At 47.9% G+C, this 24,057-nt stretch overlaps 1 protein-coding gene across 5 annotated transcripts in view; it reads left to right on the top strand.

Moving 5' to 3' along the window:
* MEGF6 (multiple EGF like domains 6) overlaps positions 1-23,555 on the top strand; it is a 207,825-nt gene extending 184,270 nt beyond the window's left edge. For all 5 annotated transcript variants that reach the window (XM_081870733.1, XM_081870734.1, XM_081870735.1 and 2 more), the window contains 13 exons: positions 1,337-1,465; positions 5,049-5,177; positions 7,268-7,396; positions 8,678-8,809; positions 9,693-9,821; positions 10,622-10,750; positions 12,265-12,393; positions 14,096-14,224; positions 14,949-15,077; positions 16,416-16,544; positions 17,692-17,823; positions 19,627-19,674; positions 21,097-23,555. In XM_081870733.1, the coding sequence (XP_081726859.1) occupies positions 1,337-1,465; positions 5,049-5,177; positions 7,268-7,396; positions 8,678-8,809; positions 9,693-9,821; positions 10,622-10,750; positions 12,265-12,393; positions 14,096-14,224; positions 14,949-15,077; positions 16,416-16,544; positions 17,692-17,823; positions 19,627-19,674; positions 21,097-21,161 (1,538 nt within the window). In that variant the 3' untranslated portion in view covers positions 21,162-23,555. The remainder of the gene's footprint in view (positions 1-1,336; positions 1,466-5,048; positions 5,178-7,267; positions 7,397-8,677; positions 8,810-9,692; positions 9,822-10,621; positions 10,751-12,264; positions 12,394-14,095; positions 14,225-14,948; positions 15,078-16,415; positions 16,545-17,691; positions 17,824-19,626; positions 19,675-21,096) is intronic.
* The last annotated feature ends 502 nt before the right edge of the window (positions 23,556-24,057 follow it).

The raw sequence follows: 24,057 nt of genomic DNA, 5'->3' as shown, positions 1-24,057 counted from the left end.
TATATCCCCTCCACAGACACCTCTGGGATGATGATGGCATTAAAACCTCCTGTTCTTCTTCAATAAGAGAGAAAAAGGGAGACCAGATCGTGTGAAAGATACCTTTTTTGGAGATGGTCTTGATTAGCTGCTGATGGTCTGTGCAATGCTCCAGAATCATCCTTTCTCAACCTGTGGGTCCCCAGATGTTTTTGGCCTACAACTTCCATCATCCCTGACCACTGGTCCTGTGAGCTAGAGATCATGTAGGCCAAAAATCTGAGGACCCAAGGTTGAGAAAGGCTGCTCCAGATCTTATTAACCCAAGCCTCTAATGGTATATAACAGGTTTCCTTCCCTTGTTGGGCAAAGTCTAGCTGCTTTGAACAGGAAGGAAATTAATTCTTTAGATTCTTTAAGGGTAGAGTTTAGGGAAAAGCTCCTGAAGTAGATCCCAGCGATTGGGGATAAGGTAAAGGTAAAGGTAAAGGGACCCCTGACCATTAGGTCCAGTCATGGCCAACTCTGGGGTTGCGGCGCTCATCTCGCTTTATTGGCCAAGGGAGCCGGCGTACAGCATGACTAAGCCGCTTCTGGCGAACCAGAGCAGTGCACGGAAACACCATTTACCTTCCCACCGTAGCGGTACCTATTTATCTACTTGCACTTTGACGTGCTTTCGGACTGCTAGGTTGGCAGGAGCAGGGACCGAGCAATGGGAGCTCACCCCGTCTCAGGGATTCGAACTGCCAACCTTCTGATCGGCAAGTCCTAGGCTTTGTGGTTTAACCCACAGCGCCACCTGTGTCCCTTGGGGATAAGATACCCTGGACCTAAGTTGTTCAGAGCTTTGCAGATTAATGCAAGAACCTTGAATCTGGCTTGGTAGTAGATGGGCAGCCAGAACAGATGCTTTAATGATGGTGCCACCTGTCATTAGCCACACACACACCTCATAACCTGACGCTCCCATCCATCGGCACCCCATCTGCGGAACTCTCTGGCGCAATAATTTAAGCTGGGGATGGGGAACCTTTTCAAGGATGGCTGCTGCATTCCCTTCATGGGATGGATTTATGGGTAAACAGAATCAGAAGCGATGTGATGCAAACTCTTCAGCCATCCCATGTCTCACCAGAGAATGTAGCTACAGTAAGCCTCCTTGCATGTAGAAAATAGATCTCTAAGGGAGGTTGAGCTACATAACCTTGATCTGCTACTTCTCTACTGACATGGATATTTATCGTGTGTTTTGCATTGGAGGGGGGAGGCATTCAGCTCACGTTCCCACCCTGCACACCTGCATTTTGACGGGTAGTCTGTGGAAGGCTCATCTAAAAACGTCTCTTTCTCTTAGAGTGCACCCAAGGAAAATATGGGGTCAATTGCCAGGAGAGCTGCGATTGCCTGAACGAGGGCTTGTGTGACCGGCAGGCCGGGCGCTGCCTTTGCCGCAGCGGCTGGACAGGAGAAAAGTGCCAAAGCCGTAAGTAGAATATTTTGTGGGGGTTTTTTATATCAAAACTTATGAACATCCTTACAATAGGCATCTCCTTCATGAGGCATGGTGCAAAGTAATGACACAACAAACCTAGCAATATGTAAGAAACCGAGTTTAAAATCCACATTGCGCCCTCTGAAACAAGCAGTAAAGCAGCCTTCGATAAATAAGTGGACTGAAACAACACTTTTATTGATTTGAGGCCTTTTAACATCATTTGATTATTGCTATTCATTAATTTAGCCTCTGCAGAATGATGGCAAAATAACTTTTTAAAAAAACAAAACGGGGCATAGTGTGCCATGGTAGATATGCCAATTAAATTGTTTCATGGAATTGCAGAACACCTGAGGGTCATTTAGCCCAACCCAAGCAGAGCTGAAGAATCCATGACAGATAGCCATCCAACCTCTGCTTAACAACCTCCGAGGAAGTGGAGGCCACCATCTTCTGAGGGAGCCCATTCCACTATTGAACAGCTCTTAGCATCGGAAAGTTCTTCCTAATGTTTGCTTGGAATCTTGTTTCTTCTAATTTGAATTGGTTGGTTCAGGTCCTCCCGATACTGGAGCAGCAGCAGAAAACAAGCTTGCTCTGTCTTGGCTGTCCTATCCTCTCTGTCTCTTCTCCTGGCTAAAGGAAACATCTCCCTCTTCCGTTCCTCACAAGGCTTGGTTCTCAGACCTTGTGTCGTTCTGCTTGCCCTCCTCTGCCCACATTCATGCATACAGGGCTGCCTCCATAACTATTTTCAGCGAAGTGCTTTAACAGCAAATAAGCAATTTTAAAAGCAGGTATAAAACAATTCGTGACAGCAGTCACGAAATTAAAAGACTCCTGCTTCTTGGGAGAAAAGCAATGACAAACCTAGACAGCATCTTAAAAAGCAGACATCACCTTGCTGACAAAGGTCTGTATAGTTAAAGCTATGGTTTTCCCAGTAGTGATGTATGGAAGTGAGAGCTGGACCATAAAGAAGGCTGATCGCCAAAGAATTGATGCTTTTGAATTATGGTACTGGAGGAGACTCTTGAGAGTCCTATGGACTGCAAGAAGATCAAACCTATCCATTCTGAAGGAAATCAGCCCTGAGTGCTCACTGGAAGGACAGATCCTGAAGCTGAGGCTCCAATACTTTGGCCACCTCATGAGAAGAGAAGACTCCCTGGAAAAGACCCTGATGTTGGGAAAGACTGAGGGCACAAGAAGAAGGGGACGACAGAGGACCAGATGGTTAGACAGTGTTCTCGAAGCTACCAGCATGAGTTTGACTAAACTGCGGGAGGCAGTAGAAGACAGGTGTGCCTGGCATGCTCTGGTCCATGGGGTCACAAAGAGTCGGACATGACTAAATGACTAAACAACAATAACAACATAAAACAATTTACTACACTGATCAAAACAAGCAAATTTCAAATGTAGACTGTGATTTATTTTTTTTAGAAAAATATCCATGTAAAATGCTTGAAAGGCTTTTTCTGAACCAAGCCTGGAGTTCCTCTTCACATCCATTTGGAATTTCCCGGTGCAAATTGCAACTGGCATTGCCCGAATCTGGTTTCAATTACGCACCCGCCTCCCCCGGCCGCCATGAAAGCAACTGGGAATGAGGCTGCGGAAGGTGCCATTCCAAACGGCCGGCTCGGCGCCGTTCCCTAGCCAGCCTACCTTGCATTTTACCCTTTCTGTGTTTGCCTTGGACTGTGGCCATTTTCGCCTTCTGTCTGAGGCGAGAGCCAGCTCAGGAGGTTTGAGTGGAGTTGGCGTGCCCTCGGGGCAACCTCACGTGTGTTGTAAGGCGAGCCGCCCGCCTCGGGTTACCGGCTGCCCTGCTCGGGAACTGGCAAGCACTGGGAGCGCAGCCAAGCTCCTGAGCCAGTGCCCCAGTGTTGATTTTGCTGCGTTTCAGTTCCGTGATGGAGGCGTTAGGACGGCTTCCAAGCCGCTCTGTGCCCAGGGCAAGGAAACTGTCCTTTCGCCTGGCAAATGTTTGCTGCTTGAAATGGTGAATACCAGAATCTATTTTGATTACCTCATCCCCTCCGTCCACTTGTCTTCCAGTCTTCCTTTCGTTCATATAATTTCCAAATCATGACACCAATGGGTGGGGTAATTCAGGTCTGAGGTCCAACTGTGGCCCTCTGGATCTCTCTGCCTGGCCCTTGAGACTCTCCCCAGCCACATTCCTCACTGGCCCAGCTTCTGGTTGGGCTTCCCCAGCCACTCTGGGCAGCTTCCAACAAAATATTAAAATACAGTAATCATTGCATCAAACATTAAAAGCTTTCCTAAACAGGGCTGCCTTCAGATGTCTTCTGAAAGTCTGGTAGTTGTTGAAAAAAAAGTTTTGCCAGCCCTCTGTTATGGGCCCATCATTCAGTTCAATTTGTCATTTGTTCCGGGGGGAGGGGGGACATGCTTCCTTTTGGGAGCTCAAGCAGGAAAGGGAGTTATAAAATCTTAGAATTGTTGAGTTGGAAGGGACCCCAAGGGCCATCTAGTCCAACCCCCTGAACTGGAGACTATCACTTACTTATGGCCAGCAAGCCCATGCGGCTGACATGAGATACTTCTCTTTCCCCTATTTGGGAGCTTTGGAGCAGAATGTTCTCCGCAAAAGAATTTTCCTGGGAATCTTGGCAACCGGAGGGGGGCGCTGACTTGGGCAGAAAGTGAAGAAGCTGCAGAAATTAGAAATCAAAACGCTCCCCCCCCCTTCTTATCCGGGTGTGAAAAGCTCTCCCCAAACAGTGCCAAATAAGATTGGAAGTGTTATTTCTGGCTTGAGCCAGCAGCGCTCGGATGCCAGGACAATCTCACCATGATCCAGGGTATTTAGCAAGAACGGCTCCAGTAGTTGGAATTTGCTGTTTTATCTGTCATCGGAAGTTTAACGCAGAACTTTAAAGAAGAGGGTTCTTTTTGAAAAACATACACACACACAAACACACAGAGGTCTTGAGGGGCGCAGGCAGGGAGAAATTGGAAACTGAAATTTGAAGTTAGGAGTTGCACAAACACAGCAGCTGCTGCCATGACAAAAAGTTGCAGCGTAGCAAGTGTGGCTCCTGTTTCGGCTTCCTTGCCAGCCAACGTTGCTCTTCAAGGATGCTGTAAGCCAGGGGTAGCCAAAGTGGTGCCCTATGGATAGTGTTGGCCAGTGGCTCCTACCAGCCTCAACCAGCATGCCCAATGGTCAAGGAAGATGGAAGTGGGAGTCTAGCAGCATCTGGAGCTCGCCACACTGGCTACCCCTATTGTGAGAGATGGAAACCTGTAGCTCTCCCTTCACCTTGGACCATTGACTATGCTGGCTGGGGCTGATGGTAGTTGAGCATCCAATGTCTGGGTTCCCGCTCCTGATCTGACCTGTAAAGCCACATTGTGGTATGTACCCAGTCAATAATTCTACATTACGAATTTGGCGTGGAGGGATGGTTTAACAGCTTCTTGAAAGTGGGGGGCTGATTGCTGTGTCCGGTTAACCTGAGTCTGTTTGTTTTGATCAGATTCTAGATCAGAATGCATTCATGAATGAAGCACCGCAGCCGTTTCTTCTCTTTTTCAGCTTGCCCCGAGGGCACCTATGGGGAACAGTGCAAGCAGCGGTGCGACTGCGAGCATGGGGTCTCCTGCCACCACATTACAGGGGCCTGCGATTGCCCACCAGGGTGGAGAGGACATCACTGTGATAAAGGTGAGGGAGCTGCCAGCTCCTCTGGTGGCCAGGTAGGCGAGCCCGTATGCAGGCGGCCAAGCAGGTAAACGAGGAGGTTGTGCTCCGTTGCTGCCTGGTGAGTGACCATTTGCTCAAACTTGAGAGATGGGCTGGAGTCAGTGATTTTATAGGGCCAGCCTGAACTCTCATTTTCCCTTGTATCTGCAGCCCTTCACTGCCCCCACTGGCTGGAGGTGGTATTGCAGGGTAGGTGCAATAACACCTCCACCCTGTGGGGGCGCTGGTGTGCTGCAGAGAGTAGTAGAAGAAGAAGAGTTTGGATTTGATATCCCGCTTTATCACTACCCTAAGGAGTCTCAAAACAGCTAACAATCTCCTCTCCCTTCCTCCCCCACAACAAACACTCTGTGAGGTGAGTGGGGCTGAGAGACTTCAAAGAAGTGTGACTAACCCAAGGTCACCCAGCAGCTACATGTGGAGGAGCAGGGAAGCAAATCTGGTTCACCAGATTATGAGTCCACTGCTCTTAACCACTACACCACGCTGGCTCTCTAGTAGGCTACTCCACAAGAGTAGGCTAGTGGATGCCTCCTTTGGCAAACTGCTCTGGCGGCACAGTGCATAAGGCCTCTTGAGCCCCTGTAGTGGCAAGGAACCTCCAGCCCACAGACCTAATGCGGCCCTCCAGCCCTCCCCTTCTGGCCTACGATGCTGTTTGGGGCCAAGCCACTCCTGATTGCCTGACATCATATAGGACATTAAGTTTTGGGGCAAATGAGAATGTGGCTGGGCTAAAAGGGGGGAGGGCTTGCAGGCACCACTGATGGCCAGCACCTACAACAATCCTGCACATAATCTCAGCCACAGCATTTTGCAACCTCTAGCATCCAGCACTGTGCCTGCATGGGTTCAATTTCAAGCCATGCACCTGATAATCAGGAATTGACACATGGCTGTCCCCTCTGTTTCCCCACTTACCTGCCATCAATCTACTCCCCGTTTCTTCCTCCTTCCAGTACAACTGACTAACCTGCTGCTATGGTATTTCTGAATCCTGGTTAGGATGCGAGGATTGAATGGCACCATCATAAAATGTTACATTGGGGGAATAATATGATGTGGGAGAACCGCCAAGTTTAAGAGGGTATGAGCTTTCCATGGAAAGACGTTGGCTTGCTAACATCTTTTCATTTAGGAGACCACCCAGTTGGGAAAACAAGCATGTTCTGGAAAACAAACTGATTCCACAGAAAACTGAAGCCCTTTCCCCCCAGAGGCTCCAACAATAACCCCTCTCTCTCAACCCTCTGCTGCTCTGCTCAGTTCCCTTCCTGGATGGCATGAAAAAGGCTGGCTTAGTTTCCACCACCCCTGGCATGGAGCCTACTGCTTTGGGTCCCACCAGCTGCTGGGAACCACAAATGGGGAGAGCAGCTGTTGCACTCAAGGCCCTGCTTGGGGGCTTCCTACAGGGGGGCGTCTGGTTGGCCACCCGTGAGGGAAGGATACCTCACTAGATGGGCCTGTGGCTTGATCTGGCAGCCTGGCGCTTCTCCTGCTTCTGTGGAATACCAGGCGATGGCCACCAACTTCGATGGCTTTAAAAGAAGGCTGGAGAAGTTCGTGGAGGAAAGGTGGCTAGCCACAATGGCTCTGCTCCACCGTCGCTGCCATGCTTCTGAACACCAGTTGCTGGCATCACAAGCAGAGAGGCTGCTGTTGCTCTCAGCTTTTGAGCTTCCCAGAGGCATCTTGGTTGGCCGCTCTGAGAACAAGGTGCTGGTCCAGAGTGGTCTTTCACCTAATCCAACCACTGGACTGTTATATTTTTATTCTTTGTATTCTCTTTGGAGGGTTAGATGATTTCAGGGAGGGTGAGGCTATCCATGGCTGCTTGCCACGATGACGGTGTCCTGTTGCCATTGTTGGTTGGAGGTGTATAGCTCTGGGTACCACAAAGGAGGAGAGTCGCTGTTGCCCACAGGTCCAGCTTGTGGGCTTTCCCATAGTGAGAATCTGGTTGGCCACTGTAAGAACTGGACTCGATGGGCCCTTTGGCCTGATCCGACAGGGCTTTGTCTTAACGCTCTTATCTGTCCCCATCACAGCCTGCCTGCCTGGGTCATTTGGGAAAGACTGTGCTGCCAGCTGTGACTGCCCTCCAGGAACGCCTTGCAACCACATCACGGGCGAGTGCAGCTGCCCCCCAGGAGTTACGGGCCATGGATGCGAGCAATGTATGTTCCCCAAGTTCCCCAGTGGGGCTTGCAGCTTGGGCCAGAGTGTTGGTGTCCATTCAGCTTTGGATAATATATATCAGGCATGTCCAACTCCCAAGAGACTGTGATCTACTCCCAGTATAAAAAAACTGGCAGTGATCTACCCATTGGAGGGAGGAGGAGTGGGGGGGGGCAGGTGGATTGCCCAGAGTTGTTGAGCATTTTTGGGGATAGGATTGCTCAGAGTTCTTCAGCTTTTATTTGTTAACTTTCAGTAAACCTCATTTAATCCTACAATCGATAAGGGTCCCACGATCTACCAGGATCAGCCAGGGCTCTGCCAGTAGATCGTGATCTACTGGTTGCACATGCCTGATATATATAAATGGAGTAAATAAAGCGGGTGCTCAGCCAAATCCCAGATCGCATCCTGGCAGGTGCCTCATGCTCTTGTAATCCAAACACAGCGGAGGGAGAGCCAAGTGGGAAATGGGATCAGCATCCTCTGTCCAAAGAGGATTAGATTAATAAAGCCTCAAGTGGAAGCCAAGGCTTGGCGCAGAGCGCTGTGGCTCGCCGCCACGATTCATGCACTTGTGTGTTTTGAGGCTCTCCTTCCATGCTTCAAAGGGTTCCTGCCAACTGACCGGGAAAAGAAACCCTGCCTGGCTGCAAACTGCTAGCTGACTTTTCACAGGACGACAAGCATTCTCTTTTTCTAAGAGAAGATGCCAACTGATCGAACAGGGCCTGGAGGACCCTGACCTGGCCTGCTCCTCAGCCTTTGATATCAACATGTTCTGCAGAAAAGTGGAGTTGGTCACAGCACAGAGATGAGACCGTCAAATGCCCCAAAAGGCTCAGGGGGAGGACCAGGTGAAAGGAGTTTGCAGACCTCACCCAGGTTGAGGGCAGACTAATCTGGGCCTAAGCCAGGGTGGAGAAACTATTTTCAGTCTGAGCATTACATTTCCTCCTAGGGAATCTTCAGAAGAGTGGTGGTGGTGGGGACACATGTGTGGAGGGCAGAGCCAGAGGCATTAAAAGCAAATGTTTACAAATCCTTCTGTGAAAGTTGCGATACAGTGCCTTTGCATGTCAAAAAATAAGATACAGCATCTGCTCAGCTTTCAATTCCGTTACGGAAGAACAGAAAACAGGAATCAGCCGCCTCATGGAAAACCTTGCTATGGATTCTCTGCACCACCAATTTGTTGGGTGCCGAAAGAGATCTGGACCCAACCTTCACCATCCCAGCTCATTGTCCCCCTTTCTTCCTCCATGCCCCCTGCCCTTCAGCCTGTCTCCCTGGGACCTTCGGAATGAACTGCGCTCGGATTTGCCAGTGTCCCGGAGTGAACCATGACTGCCACCCAGTGACTGGAGACTGCATCTGCGCACCCGGTTACCACGGCAGCAATTGCCGACAAAGTGAGTTTGCTCTGAATTATTTGCTTGCATAGCAAGGAATGGGAGGTAATGTTGTTTGGTCTGCGGTTTTAAGTGAGTTGATGGAATTTGCACCATCTGGGTGACTTCATATAGATTAGAATGTTACTGCCTTTCGGATTTTGGACGTCTTCACATTCTGCGAGGTAGGATGTATTGTGTTTGTATCTCGCCTCTGCCCCAAGGAGCCCAAGGTGGTATATACCACCATTCCCCATTTAATCTTCATAACACCCCTGTGAGGCAGGCTAGGCTGAGAGAGATTGACTAGCTCAGTCACCCAGCGAGCTTTATGGCTGAGCGAGGGATTTGAACTCAGGACTCCCAGGTCCTAGTCTGACACCCTAACCACTATACCACACTTGCTCTCCAGTACATGTTTACACACACACACACACACACACACACACACACGAAGAATGTATAGAGGATGCAGAAGGGAGCAGCAGGACAGTTCAACTCAAAAGATTTAGGGTGATGTGTGCACAGCTGATCTCTGAATAGCTGTCTCCACAAGAGCATAGGAACATAGGAAGCTGCCTTAGACTAAGTCAGTAGTATACTTGTGTCAGACCTGTGGGGTTTCAAGCAGGTTTCCCACCCCCTACCTGGAGGATGCTGGAATTGAACCTAGGGGAAATCGGCGTGCAAAACAACAGGTGCTTTGCAACGCAGCTTGCAACCCCTCCTGGTTGGAATCTCCAGATGCTGTTGGGAGAATCGACGCATGATGACAAAAGCATGTCAGTCCCCCTCCTGTGGCAATGGAAATTGGTTTGACACGAGCAAAATGTTCTTCTTTGGCAGTGCAAACCCAGGCTTATTTTGAATCTTTTCAACTTTTAATGGCTTTTTTTGTACCCAGGATGCCCCTCTGGGCGTTATGGTCCAAATTGTGAGAGGCAGTGCAAGTGCAAGAACGGGGGGCAATGTGTGACCACCACAGGAACATGCCAATGCCCAGCTGGTTATATTGGTGCCGACTGCGGAACTGGTGAGTGGATTGGGACGGGTTGTATGTAATGCAGCGGCTTCTTATATATTGAGTGGCAAAAGGCTAGCTAGGCTGAAAGATCAAATATTTGAAATTTCATCATGAAATTTACACAGGTTTGTTTTTTTTAAGGTGATGTAACTCTGAACCAAAATATCATATATTTAATTTTTTGTCATAAAAATTACAGAAGCTGGTAAAGAGGGGAGATCTTGTTTTATAAAGGACCAGAATATAGCACAAGTTTAGCACTCATTTATGTGTTATTTGCCTCCCCCCTAAAAAAAATCCATTTGACAATAATATGGAAAGGAGTACAGTACTAAATGTGCATTCTGTTCCGCCACATTTCTCAAAGTGGCCTTTGCATCATGTGCAGGCTCAAATATAATACGTACAGAAGTTAACAGTTAGGGAACTGTCAGGAAAATACAATAAACCTGTCATGAGAACACACTCTTTATTGGAGACAATCGTTTTTAAGTGCCGACTGAAAGCTGGTCACATACTAAGGGTTGTTGGAATGCACCCAACCTGTGTCATTTTTTCTTTTCTTTTCTATGAAGGCCTCAGGAGTCAGTTTCTCCATTCCAGAACCTTCTCTGTATCAGAAAACATCACTGGTGGAAAATAACTTCCCCTCCCTCCCTTCCAATCTGTGAAATGGGGTTGCTGTTCCTTACTGTAGGGTTGCAGCCTTGATTATGGAGATGTGCTTTTGGGAGCAAACACTAAGAAGACTCTGCTGTAAATGAAGACCTTTCTTTGTCGCTCTTTATCTCTCTCTCCCCCCTCCATAGCGTGCCCAGCCGGTCGCTACGGTGTGGACTGTGCTCTAGTGTGTTCCTGTGGCAACACCGCCACCTGCCATCATGCGACAGGCCTCTGCCTTTGCCCACCAGGAAAAACAGGCCCCAACTGTGAGCACGGTAAGCATTTAGAGCGGGTGGCGGGGCGGACAGTTTTCATCCCAGGGCCACGCTCCCTTCTAGGCAACGTCCTGGAGGCTGCATGACTATGGTGGGTGGGGCCAGAAGTGTGTGGGGACGATGGAGGGGAATTTTACCTTTTGTACACTAGTTTCTGTTAGAATTCCTGATCTATGATTGCAGTCATGGGATTTTTGTCTATCACATGACGGTGTATGTTTTGACTCCACAGAGTGGGAAGTGACAGAAACAGGATGTTTGTGTTACTGTGTTCCGTGAAGTGGGACTATTGTCCTTTGTTCTTTTTCTCTTTGCTGTCCGATGCTAGAGAGGGAGGGGGCCATGTTGCAGTGCTCTGTATGTCTTTATATGTAAATAAAGTAGATTAGCCAAAATGCGGAGTTACTGAGGTCTGTCATGTGCATGATGCGCAAAGTCTGCAGATCTCTAAGTGTGCCGGTGTCGGTTGGCATCGGTTGCTGTGATGTTCGGCCTGAAGAAAGCTGTTGAAGCTCCCGAACGATCGACCAGGAGGGAGAGAACATGCCAGTCAGGCATGTGTCTCTACTAGGGCCCTACTTGAGTGTAGGCTGAACTTGTGGCAGTTTCTACACATATTCACACACACCTCGCTGTCCTCCCCCCAGGCAAGGAAGAAGTGCCATCGGAGTTCAGGGATGCATTCCAGCCAGGCAAAAACTCTAGGGGTGCAGTGCAGGGCCAGTGACGGGTGTGGTGTGGCTTGCCATTAATGTAAAGTGCCATTTTGTCCAATAGAGCCTGATGAGCATAACGCCTTCTCTGTGGCGGTCTCGAAACTATGAATCTCCCATCCAACAGAGGTGTTTCGGGCTCATTCATAACATACTGTACTCTCCAACATTTCTCCGATGAGAATAGGGACGTCCTAAGGAAAAGTGGGACATTCCGGGATCAAATCAGAAAGTGGGACGGCTTCTGTAAATCCAGGACTGTTCCTGGAAAATAGGGACACTTCAGTGAAAATAGGGATACTTCTTTACCCTGTTTTTCGACACTTGAGATGCATATTTTTAGGACCCCATCTTTCTTCTGTAATTTTAAGTTGTTTTAAACTGGTTTTTAATTTTGTGTTTTAATAGCTGTGACCTTGGGGTGAAGCATAGGTGGTGGCAGTAGAAGTAATAATAAAATTGCGCATTGAAGTTGGGGAGAAGTTGCACACTTATGTCCTACTTGTGGGCTTCCCAGAGGCATCTGATTTTAGCCACTGCAAAAAGGACTGTGGACTATAATGGACTCTTAGCCTGACCCAATCGTTTGGGGAGGGCTGCCGCCCTCCATGTTCTGCCTCTGGACTTCCTGGAGCCATCTGATTGGCCACTGTGGAAAGCAGGATGCTGAACTTTGTCCTTTGGCCCAGTCCCAACAGGGCTCTCTTCGTGTCCTGTCGTCACATTGCTCCGTCAACAGAAATAGGTGTCTGTCCCTGGCTATCCCCAACCACCATGTCTCGCTCTCTTCTTCGCCACCAGGCTGTCCAGGGAACCGCCACGGAGCTGGCTGCAAGCAGACGTGCGCCTGCCGGAACGGGGGGATCTGCCTGGCGACCGACGGCTCCTGCCTGTGTGGGCTCGGGTGGACGGGGAAGTTTTGCGAATTGGGTAATTCTGCATGTGCGGCTCCTATTCCCTCTTGCTACAAAGGTGCAATTGATCCGTCTGCCTTCCCCCGCAACTTGGCTGCGGTCCAGGCTGCTGGAATTTCACTAGAGCCGCTGTGCTAAAAACAAAACAAAACCCACCTCCGTTTTCCAGCCACATTTGCAGGTCATGAACGTGGAGGTGGGGGTTTCAGATGTTGGAGAGAGTGCATTTTGATGCGGGGAAGTTAAAAACTCACTGGTCATGTCTCCTGACAATTTATTTTGGTTTAGGTCCTGCTTTAGGCATCTGGTTGGCTGGATTAAATGCGCCTTTGGTCCGATCCAGTAGACCAAACTGTTTTTATTTATCGTAATCTCCTTGGGTGACTTTAAAAGTGCATTAGACAAATTAATGGAGGAAAGGGCTACCATTGGCTACTAGTCACGATGGCTTTGCTCCACCTCCAGTGTCTGAGGCTGCAAGCTTCTCAATACAGTGGTACCTCGGGTTACATATGCTTCAGGTTACAGACTCCGCTAACCCAGAAATAGTGCTTCAGGTTAAGAACTTTGCTTCAGGAGAACAGAAAATGTGCTCTGGTGGCGCGGGAGCAGCGGGAGGCCCCATTAGCTAAAGTGGTGCTTCGGGTTAAGCACAGTTTCAGGTTAATAACGGACCTCCGGAACTAATTGAGTACTTAACCTGAGGTACCACTGTACTGGGAGAGGGGAGAAGGCTGTTGCACTCAGGCCCTGCTTTCAGGTTTCCCACTAGGACAGCGTATCTCAAACTGGGTCCCCAGTTGTTGGACTACGACTCCCATCATCCCTAGCTAACAGGACCTGCAGTCATTATTATTATTATTAAATACCCCACCCATCTGGCTGGGTATATAGCACTACTTTAGGGTATTTACTTGGCCACTGTGAGAACAAGATGCTGGACTAGATGGGCCTTTGACCTGATCTAGCAGGGGCTCTTCTTACGTTCAAAAGGGAACGGTACCAGGTTATGGCCACCTGCATTGAATGGGCTTTAAAAGAGAGTTGGGCAAACTCATTGAGGATATGGCTCTTGGGGGCTAACTAGCCACCATGACTATATTCCACCTTCATCGTCGGAGGTAGCAGTTCCTGAATGCCAGTTGCTTGAGATCACAAATGGGGAAAGAGATGTTGCAGTATTCGGGTTGAATACTGTGAGAACAAGATGCTGTATGGTGGCGGGTCTGATTCAGCAGAGCTGCTCTTTTAAAAGAATGCTTTGTAACAATTCCGAAAGGGTATTCTAGAGAGAATCCATTCCAGTCTGCCTTGCATGCAGAAGGTCTAGGAGTCTCTCCTCCACATTGCCAGGTATCATGGAGAGCTGCTGCCAGTCAGTGTAGACAGTACTGAACTAGATGGCTTAAAAGTCTGCATCAGCTAGCTTCCTTTTTTATGAGAGTAAAGGGGGGGGGTGTAAGAAAGCACATGACTGTTTTTCTCCTACCATTAGATATGTATGATGTCAGCCACAGATGTTCTCCAATTGGCATACTGTTTTCTTAATTGAGATCTTGCGTAATTTCCCCCAAGGAAAAAAAAGTTTATGTTTGAAACAAGGCAGGATCTCTGGGAACCAGCTTGATAATAAATCTCGATTTTGGCCTGCTTGAGCTTGAGCGAGACCACCTCTTTACGAGCAGTGTGATAAACTGAGACATGGTCTTCCCTTGCAGGATGTCCGCCAGGGAGATACGGAGCCAACTGTCAGCTGAGCTGCACCTGCCAAAATAACATGACCTGTGACCCCGTGTCGGGAGCCTGCCGCTGCGGGAAAGGGCACTATGGAGACCTTTGCCAACACAGTAAGTGTGGTCACTCCTGTTGCTCCGGAAATTTATTGCAGGTTTGGTAACGATCCGACCAGGTCGGTCTAAGCCAAGCCTAAGGCCTGATGCATTGTATCAGAGCTGCTCTTGTCTCCAGAAATAGGGTGTGGCCGTAGCTCTGGGGGTTCAGCTGATCCCCAGTGGCCTTTCCATCTGAAGTTTCAGCCAAGTCGGAAAAGCTAGTCGTGATCTCAAACTACACTACGGGAGAAATTTCAGCTTGAACTTAGAAGCACTGGGGAGAAAGGGGTTGGTGATGCTGCCCTGGAAAATATTTGTGGATATCAGTGCCCCCTGAAGTCCATCAGAGCAATGTTGCATCATCACATAGGGGTTTTGAGGAGGAGGAATCCCACCCTTAAATTTCACCCACTCCCCCTGCAGGACCTCAGTTTCACTGCCCAAAACTGTGATGGCAAAATGGTGGCATTTGGGAGCTGGGGTGGCAAAAAAAACCACCCTTGTTTATTTTGATAACGGCAGGCTGAGCATGTGAAACTAACTGATGGACCTGAACGTTGGTGAGTTGGCGAAGGGCAATACAATGATTCTAAATCCAAGGGCTGTTTAGTGCTCTTTGGCTAAGTGGGTTGCCAGCTGCAACAAGCCAAATGGAATCCCCCGTCCCGAAATATCTTTTGGTCCTCTTTTCACATGGATGTTTTTAATTTGCTTCCCAATGGCTTTCCATTTCCCTTAGCTTGTCCAGCTGGTTTTCATGGAGTTGGTTGCCAGGAGTTGTGTGACTGTCAGAACGGAGCCACGTGTGACCCGACGACAGGGGAATGTGTGTGCCCCTCGGGTTTCTACGGCAACCAGTGTCAGAAAGGTATGGAACTTTCCGGAAAGGAAAAGTGGCTGCAGAAAGCAGGCTTGAGTTCCCTTCATGTCAGCCAATGTTGAGGGGGAATTGCGGACCTGTTTGGGCAGCGTCTCTGCCCACTTGCATGGGGCAACTTTGATAGGATGTTGGGGAAAACCCACCTGCCAAAGTTGGGCTGTGGGAGAGAGAAATATCTGGCCCACTTGGCCAAAAGGGTTCTCAACACCTGCTATATATACTATTTAGGAGGATGGTGGGCCATTCCACCCAGGTCTGAGCCATTCCATCTGTTTCTTTAACTGTCAGTGGGGTGGTACTCTCGTTTTAATTTTGATTTCCTTGGCTTGAAGGAGTGCTCTGGTTGAAAGGATATCTTTCTCTTGCCCTATGGCTGTAACAGTGATGTGGCAGAGATTTGGTTTGGTCCGCACTTTAGCACACTGCCTGAAGCAGTATTCAAACTGAAACTTGGGCTGTCCTTCGAAATTTGCATGCCTCTGAATTTTATGATGCTCTTCTTCAACTAAGCAAGGTGTATAAAACTCCGCATTAGGAGAAAGTTTGTAAAGAAATGCATGCATTAGTGAAAATGACATTATATTAGGGGGAGCTGCTTGCAAAGATGTGTATGTTTGAGGAAATGTAAGCTAAAATTTGAATTAATTTTTGTGAGATTACATCAGAGCCAGTAAATTAAATAAATACATACACCCATAACACCATAACATTAGAACAAATTGAAAGCAGCACAAGGTTGAACAGTATCATTAAAATCACTATTCAGAAACATTATGAAGGAAACCTATTTTCCCAAGAACCTATTAGGTTGGTTTATGTGTATTAAGATAATTTGATTACTATAGACCAGATTTTTTTGAACCATTCACATTTAGTAGGAGATACATACACCCCCTGCCCCAGTTTTTAGCTACAATAATCTTTACAGCAGTTAAATGGTTGATTACTTATGTCTTGCTCATCTTCCGGGATAACATCCTTCAGATAGCATAGCAGCAGTAATTTACGGTCTAAGGGTGTATAATATCCTTACATGTCAGAAACATGGGCCTGTACAGATTTCCAAATAGTTTGCATTTGAAAGCAACTCCAAAAAATGTGTTATGTTGTCTGCTCTATTTTAAACATCTGGGGGCTGGGGGGAGGGGAGCAGACTGTAAAGAAGGATTTTTAAAAAACAAATAATTGCAAACTGCTGCAGAAATATGGAGAACTGAACATACTGGAAAGATGAGAAACGGGGGGGGGGGGAGAGAGAGAGCTGGAAATGAAACAGATTAATTTGCCTACCCTTAGTAACAATGGATATCTCTTTTGCGGCCACAGTGTGCGATGTGGGGACGTACGGAGACAAGTGTCAACATTGGTGTGACTGTGAGGGGAACGCTCCGTGTGAGGCAACCAGTGGCCGCTGCCTCTGTCCTCCTGGGAAAACGGGTGCCAAGTGTGACGTAGGTGAGTGCATGTATCATCTTTACAAAGAAACAAGTCACACCTTGTCAAGGGCAGGAGTGGGCTGGCTTCCATATGGCTGGGCCAGCAATGCAAATAGGCTCTTTTCAGTTGCAGCAAGTTGGAAACTCTGAGCTGTCTGTTAGTCCTTCACACCTCTGAATACTTCGCAGCCTGCAGGTACGCAGGTGCACTAGGCGATCAGATACCTGCCGGCCTCTAGGAGCTTTTTGTACATGGAAGTGTACCTGGAAATTGCCCTAGCAGCCCCGAAGTTATATTAATCAGCAGCTTGCAGCAGTAATGGGCTGCTTTGGCTGTTGTAGCAGTGCTCACTTTTTTTGCAGTAGGAAGAATGTGAAGGTGGGGAACTTAGGAAGCCCCCTGAGTCAGAGCATCGGGTCTATCTAGCTCAATAATGTCTGTACTGATTGGCAGAATTCCAGGCAGCAGCTTTCCCTGCATCTTCCTAGAGCCATCAGGGATTGAACATGGGACCTTTTCTGCAAGCAAAGCAGATGCTCTACCACTGAGCTATGGCCCTTTCGGTTGCTTTAAATAAATTTCTCGTTCATCATTCATGAGGTTCTCAGAGAGGCAGTGCCTGCCCCACCCCCTAAAATTTCTTCCATTTCTTTGGGACTGCACAGTTTTAGCACTTCCTCTTTACCACTAGATGCTCCCAGGTTTAGTCTGTGTATCAGCTGGGATCATGGAAAGGATCATCTGGTCCAACCCCTTGCAATGCAGCACGATGCAGCTGTCCCATAAGGGAACGGAACCTGCAACCTTGGCGTTACCAGTATCATGCTCTAACCAACTGAGCTATCCAGGATTCGCCCCCACACCCAAGGTTAACAATCAGGTTCTGCCCCCTTAAGTGTCTTGCCGTGGACTGATGGAAACCTGCCAATCTTATGCTAAGGGGGTAGGAGCCAGCTTTGGAAAGTGGGTCAAACCCAACAGGGTCCTGGGTTCCTCACCTCTGCTATACAGGGCAGACCCTGTTGCTATGGGATTACCGCCTCCCGGTCTCAGGACATTTTTATACTTTAAATGTGTGTGGCAGAATCTTCGCTCCCCCCCGGGGTGAGATTCCTTCCTAGCATTGCACCATCTGTGATTTGACTTGTTCTTCTTGCTAACCCAGATTGCCCACTGAAGAAATTTGGCCCCGATTGTGCTCTGACGTGCGAGTGCGCCATGTCCAACGCTTACTGCAATGCCCAGAACGGCCGCTGCGTTTGCCTCAATGGTTACATAGGGGCGATGTGTCGAGAAGGTAAGGAGGGCCCAAATTGGACGCTGTCTTAAGAAATCCTGGATTTCTTTGAGTTTATCTATGTGCAGCAGCCTGCTTTAGCCTCCATCATTCCACTGCTCAGCTGCTAGTAGGGAAATGACCTGCTTCCATAATACTGTTCCTCAAGCAGGTGAGGAAAATGAGGGAGAATCTTTACAGCTAGCAATGTGGGTTTGTTTGTTTTATATATATATATATAAAGCACATGCTAGGGGGAAATGGCTGGTGTTTGTTGTAAGATACTAAAAGTATCATTGAGGTTTTGAAAGATTCAAATCTGGCAAATACAAAATGACATCTAATTATATCCAAACATAGGTGAAAATGTGTTTCTTGATCTCAGGAACCATCATGCAATATTTGGTGTCCAAAATTTTAGTGAACAAATAACTTTCCAAAATATATAGGAGAGAGATATATATAAAATCACACACACACACACGTAAATACCCATGTTAGGTGGTCATATTCAAGGAGATCATTTCCCCACCAGCACCTGCAGAATAAAGTAGTCAAGTCCAAAAAAGGCTGCAGTACTTGTACTTTATACAAATCCATTGTGTGTATACATACAGAGAGACTGAGAAAAGTTTGTGTAGGTATCTCTCTCTATAATAATTGTACTGGTCTGTCATTACACTGTAATGGTTGTCTGAGCACCTAGGGAGTGCAAAACACACATGCAGAGCCGAGTTTTGAAAGCCAGCCCCTGTAGCAATCCACCTCAGACCCCAAATGGGAGAGGGAAGTGCTGCCGTGATATGCTAAGAGGCTTGCCCTCCCTCAATTTCTCTCTCGCTCACCTATTGGAAAAGGCTTCTCTTGGTACCAGAGATAGATAGAAAAATTGGTGGGTTTTGTGTGTGTGTGAGTGAGAGAGAAGGTCTTTTTTTCCCAGGGGGAAGTCAGTTCTGGCATATCTCTGTGTGAAGATAAGAAAAAAAAATTTGGGAGAGGACACCAAATGTTGTCATCGCTCAGGGTGCCATATCACCAGAGTCCCTCCCTCCCTCCCATTGTTCTTTTCACGGGAAACTGAGGCAGGGAGATGGGGGTGTTTGTGTGTCCCATATATAGGGGTGACACTGCTGAGAAGAGGAGAACAGCCCCACTGAGAGCCACCTTCCATCAGGGATGCTTTTCAGCCAAGACAAGTGATGAACCATGGGAGAGCATTGTTTGTGTCCCCCAAATAACCTGTGATCATTAGTCCTTCTTAACAGTGCTTTTTTCTGGGGGTACACAGTACCAGCACCCTTTTGTCTAGAATAAAAGCACTGTCCAGTGCAGCGGTAGTCAACCTTTCTATACCTACTGCCCACCAGTGCTCGGTGGAAGGAGGATTCAGCTTGTGCTGTAAAACCCCCTACCACTCACCTAGAGTCCTGAAATGCCCACTAGTGGGTGGTAGGGACCAGGCTGACAACCCCTGGTCTAGTGGCTATAGGCTTAGCTTTTCCTGGTTGTGTTTGGGTGGGTGGAAATCAGGATCTCCGGTTCAGATGTAATACTTTGTGCTTTCCTACCACGGTCATGGAAGGAAGGAACCAACTGGGGAGTACTCAGGCTTCATCCCAGTAGGATTTTGGACCTAGGTCATGTCCATACTTATGAGTGTCAGACTAGGACCTGGGGGACCAGGGCTTAAATCCCCACTAGGCCACAGGGATGCACACCAGCTTGAACTCCTTGTAAATAAAAAAGGTGAGATAGAATTGTGGTGAAATAAATTTGACAGATAGATGAAGGGACAGAGCAAAACTAACACATCTTCACTTTCAGGTGGCCTACCACAGCTGCCAACCCACACGAGACTACAACCGGAACAATGTGAGTTGTTTTATATATAGATATATAGCTGGCTGATGTGGGGAGCAAGGGGCATCAGAACTAGGAGCATAGGATGCAGCCTTGGACCAAATTAGACCACGGGCCCACCTAGCTCCATAGGGTCTACAATTCAGTGATGGCCAAACTCAGCCCTCCAGCAGTTTTGGGACTACAATTCCCTTCATCCCTGTCTTGTCATGGGAGTTGTAGCCCCAAAACAGCTGGAGGGCCAAGTTTGGCCATCACTGGTCTACATCAACTTTGGGTGCCCAGATAATGTTAGACTACACCACCGACCCTCCAGTGCTGAGGGATAATGGGAGTTGCGGTTCAACAGCATCTGAAGACCCCAAGAAAGGCCTGGGTAATGTATTGATACATCACCCAAGTCCAGTATGTGGGCAAGACTGCTGGGTGAAGCAGTCTGGTCCTCATTGTGCCAGCAGGTGACTTCTTTAAATTGCTACACCGAGGGGTGGGCACGGCTGTCTGCGCCTCTAGGGAGTAGTTTAACAAAAAGCCCACTTATCCAGGAGGTGGAGGCTTGATCAGCTGAACAGGCGGGCAGTTTAAGGAAGCCTGCTTCTTGGCTGATCAAGCCTCCACAGACCAGGTGGGGGCTTCATTCATCTGCTTGCTGAGGGGCACAGGCAGCTGCACACCCCTCAGCAGAGCAGTATAAAGATGCCACCCACCTGTACAGTGGCAGTGCCTGAGGCCACCGTGCTGCCCAGGCCACCTTCTCCCAGGAGAAAGAGGATGCCCACCCGTGTGAAGGCAGAGGGAATCCTGTGACTGGAGCCCAGCAGGTTCCATGGGCTTGGTCGCCATTGGGCAGGCTGCATCTTTCCTCCCCTGGGAGTAAAGACGCAGCACACCCACTTGGGCGAAAGCAGGCAGGTGTCTTTGAGGGAGCCCCCCTCCTGCTCGCCTCAATACAGAAGCTTGTTCCCTCCACACGCTGGGTGCTGGGAACAAGCTGCATCAGCCCTGGCCTCCCACAAGCAAGCGAAGGGAGCAGCGATCAGTCACTTTCCTTCAAAGTGCCCAACTGGGAGGAAAAAGACTGGTTGCACCTTCCTGCCCGCTACCATCTGGCTTGTGTGAATGGGAGCAATACGATAAAGGGACTTCCTCAGCCAAAGGCCTGGGTGCTGTATCTGGCTGTTTCATCCTCCCCTAAGGTGGCAAGGAAGAAGCAGCCAGATACATTTCAGATATCGTGATGTGTTAGTATGCTGCAGTATTTAGCTGCTGATATATCACGATGCTGAAAACCAAACACCGCCCAGCCCTAGTACCTGGAGATGTCGGGGACTGAAGCCGGGATCCTCTGCATGCATGGCAGGGGCTCCACCACTGAACTATATAGCCCTGTTGCTGAGGCCATGCCTCTAACACATTATAATTTTCCTCTTACAGCTGCACAGTCTCGGACTTTTTACCGGGCTTCCTCCAGGGTGGTTGCCCCATCTGTGAAGCACTAGTTTCTGGACTCATCACTTCCAGCGCAGACTTGGGCAGAAGCTGCAGTGGTTGGCTGCCAAGTATGGAACTAGCCCACCTGACTCATGACATGCCAGCTTGCAGATCTGACCCCTCAAGAGTGCAACAAATCCTAGGAGCTGTCATCCTGCACAGACTGAGTGAAAACAACTCAAAAGAAGCACATATCCGCTTCGAACCAACAAGGCAGTGTGGAACCCCCCCCCCCCAAATCCTCCATCTCATCCACTCACAAAATCTGGAAACCATTTTTAAGCATAGCCATTTTGTCTCTGAGCTTCTGGACTTAAAAAGAGCAAAAGCTTGTAATTATGAGTTATTCTTGTTTGCCTGGAATTATTAATAGCAGGATTCTGTATTTATGTAAAGGTATTATTTATGGGCAGGTGTATCAAAAGCTGCATCTTCTTACTTGCTACACAAAAGGCCCTATGGGTCTGTGTAGCCCTGGAAAGTGTGGGAGACAGAGGGTGGAAGCGTGTTTGTTTGAAACACAACATCCCTGGCACTTGAGATAGCATGATCTCAAGAGTCCCCATACTAGCTAGCCAAGAGCTTGAGAGTGGCAAGCTGCTGGGTGGTGGTGGGAGGAGAGGATAGCCCCTTTTAACTCCCAGAAGGCCCCAGGTGCAAAAACATGGCACTACAAAGGTGCAGACTGTTTTGCTGCCTTTCTATGATCTGGCCTAAGGGATTTGTAGAAGAATCGTAGCCTGGCACCACAGATGCACCAGCCAGCCTGAGATTATTTCACATAAAAAGTCTGTTGGGTTGCTTACTTTAGGTTGCCATTTGCATATACAAAGGAGCCATTAAGCCTGCAATCTAAAGCCTAAAGACATCAGACTTGGGGACAGATGTTTTAACTGCCTGACTTTGCATAAGATGAATTGATGCCCATTGCTCCACCTTTCGTCAACCTGGTGCTCTCCTGCCATTTTGGACTACAAAACCCATCATCCCCCACCAATATATCATCAGAGAGAGATTGCAAGAGGCAGGGGCTTGTGAAATGCTATAGGAACATCTCTTCTGCTATGATCCTTGTTTTCCCATCATGGAAGAGGGAAAAGACCGTGGAACTTGTTCCGAGCAAGAGCTAAAAAGCTTGTTAGATTAATTCATGCATGAGCCCTATGGTTGTTGGGGTTTTTTAAGCATGCTTTTTCCTCCTTGTTTTAGAGTCTTTTATAAGCTTTTTGCCTGGCCTTTCCCTATACAGCCATGTGGGAAAGCCACTTGCTGTTTTTAAACAGAAACTTGGAACTTGGAACAGAAACTTGGAACTCTGCCGGTTCTGAAATGTGCTTGGTGGTCCACGAATTTTCTGCTGCATCTCTGCCAGCCTACATTGTACTTGCAATGAAGTACTTTTGTGAAGACTCTGCTTAAAAATAATTTGGGAACCAAGACAGGATGAAAAGGACAGGATTTTATCAGCCTGCATGGCACAAGGAGGAGTCAGATTCTGAAGACTGAACACCTAGGGAAGTCTTCCTTTTTAAAGTAGCGATGGCACAGAAATTGGTTAATTACAGGACAGCAACAACCAAACAATTCAGGAATTTCACCCCCAAACACACATTTTCACCCTTTCCCTCAATCTTTATCTTGCGAAAGGCAAGGTAGGTTTGCAGCAAAGGCATCATCTTACCTTGAACATCCACTGCCAATCTGGAAAACAGAAGAACTCCACTGAGAAGAACTCCACTGAGCCAGAAGATATGGGAAACACTCACTGCCCAAGCTCCTTTTTACAAGGGCTAAGTCTTGGAAAATAAAGAGAGAGTCAGTTAAAAGCTGGGCTACTGTAGCAAAGAGAGAGAGAACTTACCATCACAACTGAGATTTTATCATGTGTCATGCTTAAGAACTTGAACCTGGCTTTAGAAAGTAATCAGAAACTGTGGAGCTGTACAGTGTTTTATATGTGAAAGTTTTAGCTTTCATACTTGTGCTTGGGGACAACACATCAGAAACTTCCCCAGCTAAAGTTTAATAGAGCAGAGTTTTGCCTTTTCAGTTTAATGGAAGCTTTTATTTGCAAGATTAGTGCTCCTTTGTCCATAATGCCCTAGGCCTGCTTTCAAAAGCACCACCTACCTGCTATCTACCCTCTTTGCTGTCCCGTCAAGAGTTGTGTTTTACCCCCAAGCAGATCCGTAGAAATTAATGGACTTAAGTCAGTCATGCCTGTTACATTTACTTTGTGTTGGACTAAGACTGGAAACAATCCATGACCTCTGACTTACTCCTGCCATCGGTTTACAGATCTTTGTTTTTTTCCAGCTGCAATACTGCAGAACATCTTGCCATATGTCTGACAAAATTATAATGTTGTCACTTGCTTCTATTAAAATATATATTTATATTTATTTACTGTATACACTTTATGCTATCCTCCGTGAAGGTGGCAGATTTTTGGCACAGGGTATTATGTCCAACACAAAAATAAAAATTAATTTGGGGTTCCCCCCCGCCCAAAATAACAATAATCACGTTGCACACATAGATGGCCTCTCTGCCCTCCCCAGTTCTATAATATTGAATACCACCAACCTGAATGGCTCTAAAAGAGGATGAGACAAATTCACCAAAGGCAAAGTGACTGATGGCTACTAAGCTGTGGTCAGGGGCAGTGAATGCTTCTGCATATCAGCTATTGCTGGAAACCGCAGAAGGGGAGGTTGCGCTTGCAAACTTCCCACAGGGATATGGGTCGGCCACTGTGAGAACAAGAATCTGGACTGGATGGGCCATCGGCCTGATCCTGCAGTCTCTTACGTTCTCATGTCATTGCCCACATCTTTATCAGGATAATTTTGACATACCTCCTCCCCATCACCAGATTTGGCCTTGAGCTGCTTTTATCATTAA

Source organism: Podarcis erhardii (assembly GCF_964252035.2).
Source record: "Podarcis erhardii genome assembly, chromosome: 7".
Lineage (NCBI taxonomy): Eukaryota > Metazoa > Chordata > Lepidosauria > Squamata > Lacertidae > Podarcis > Podarcis erhardii.
Note: the sequence above shows the minus strand (reverse complement) of the source record. Positions and strands in the feature narration are given on the sequence as shown.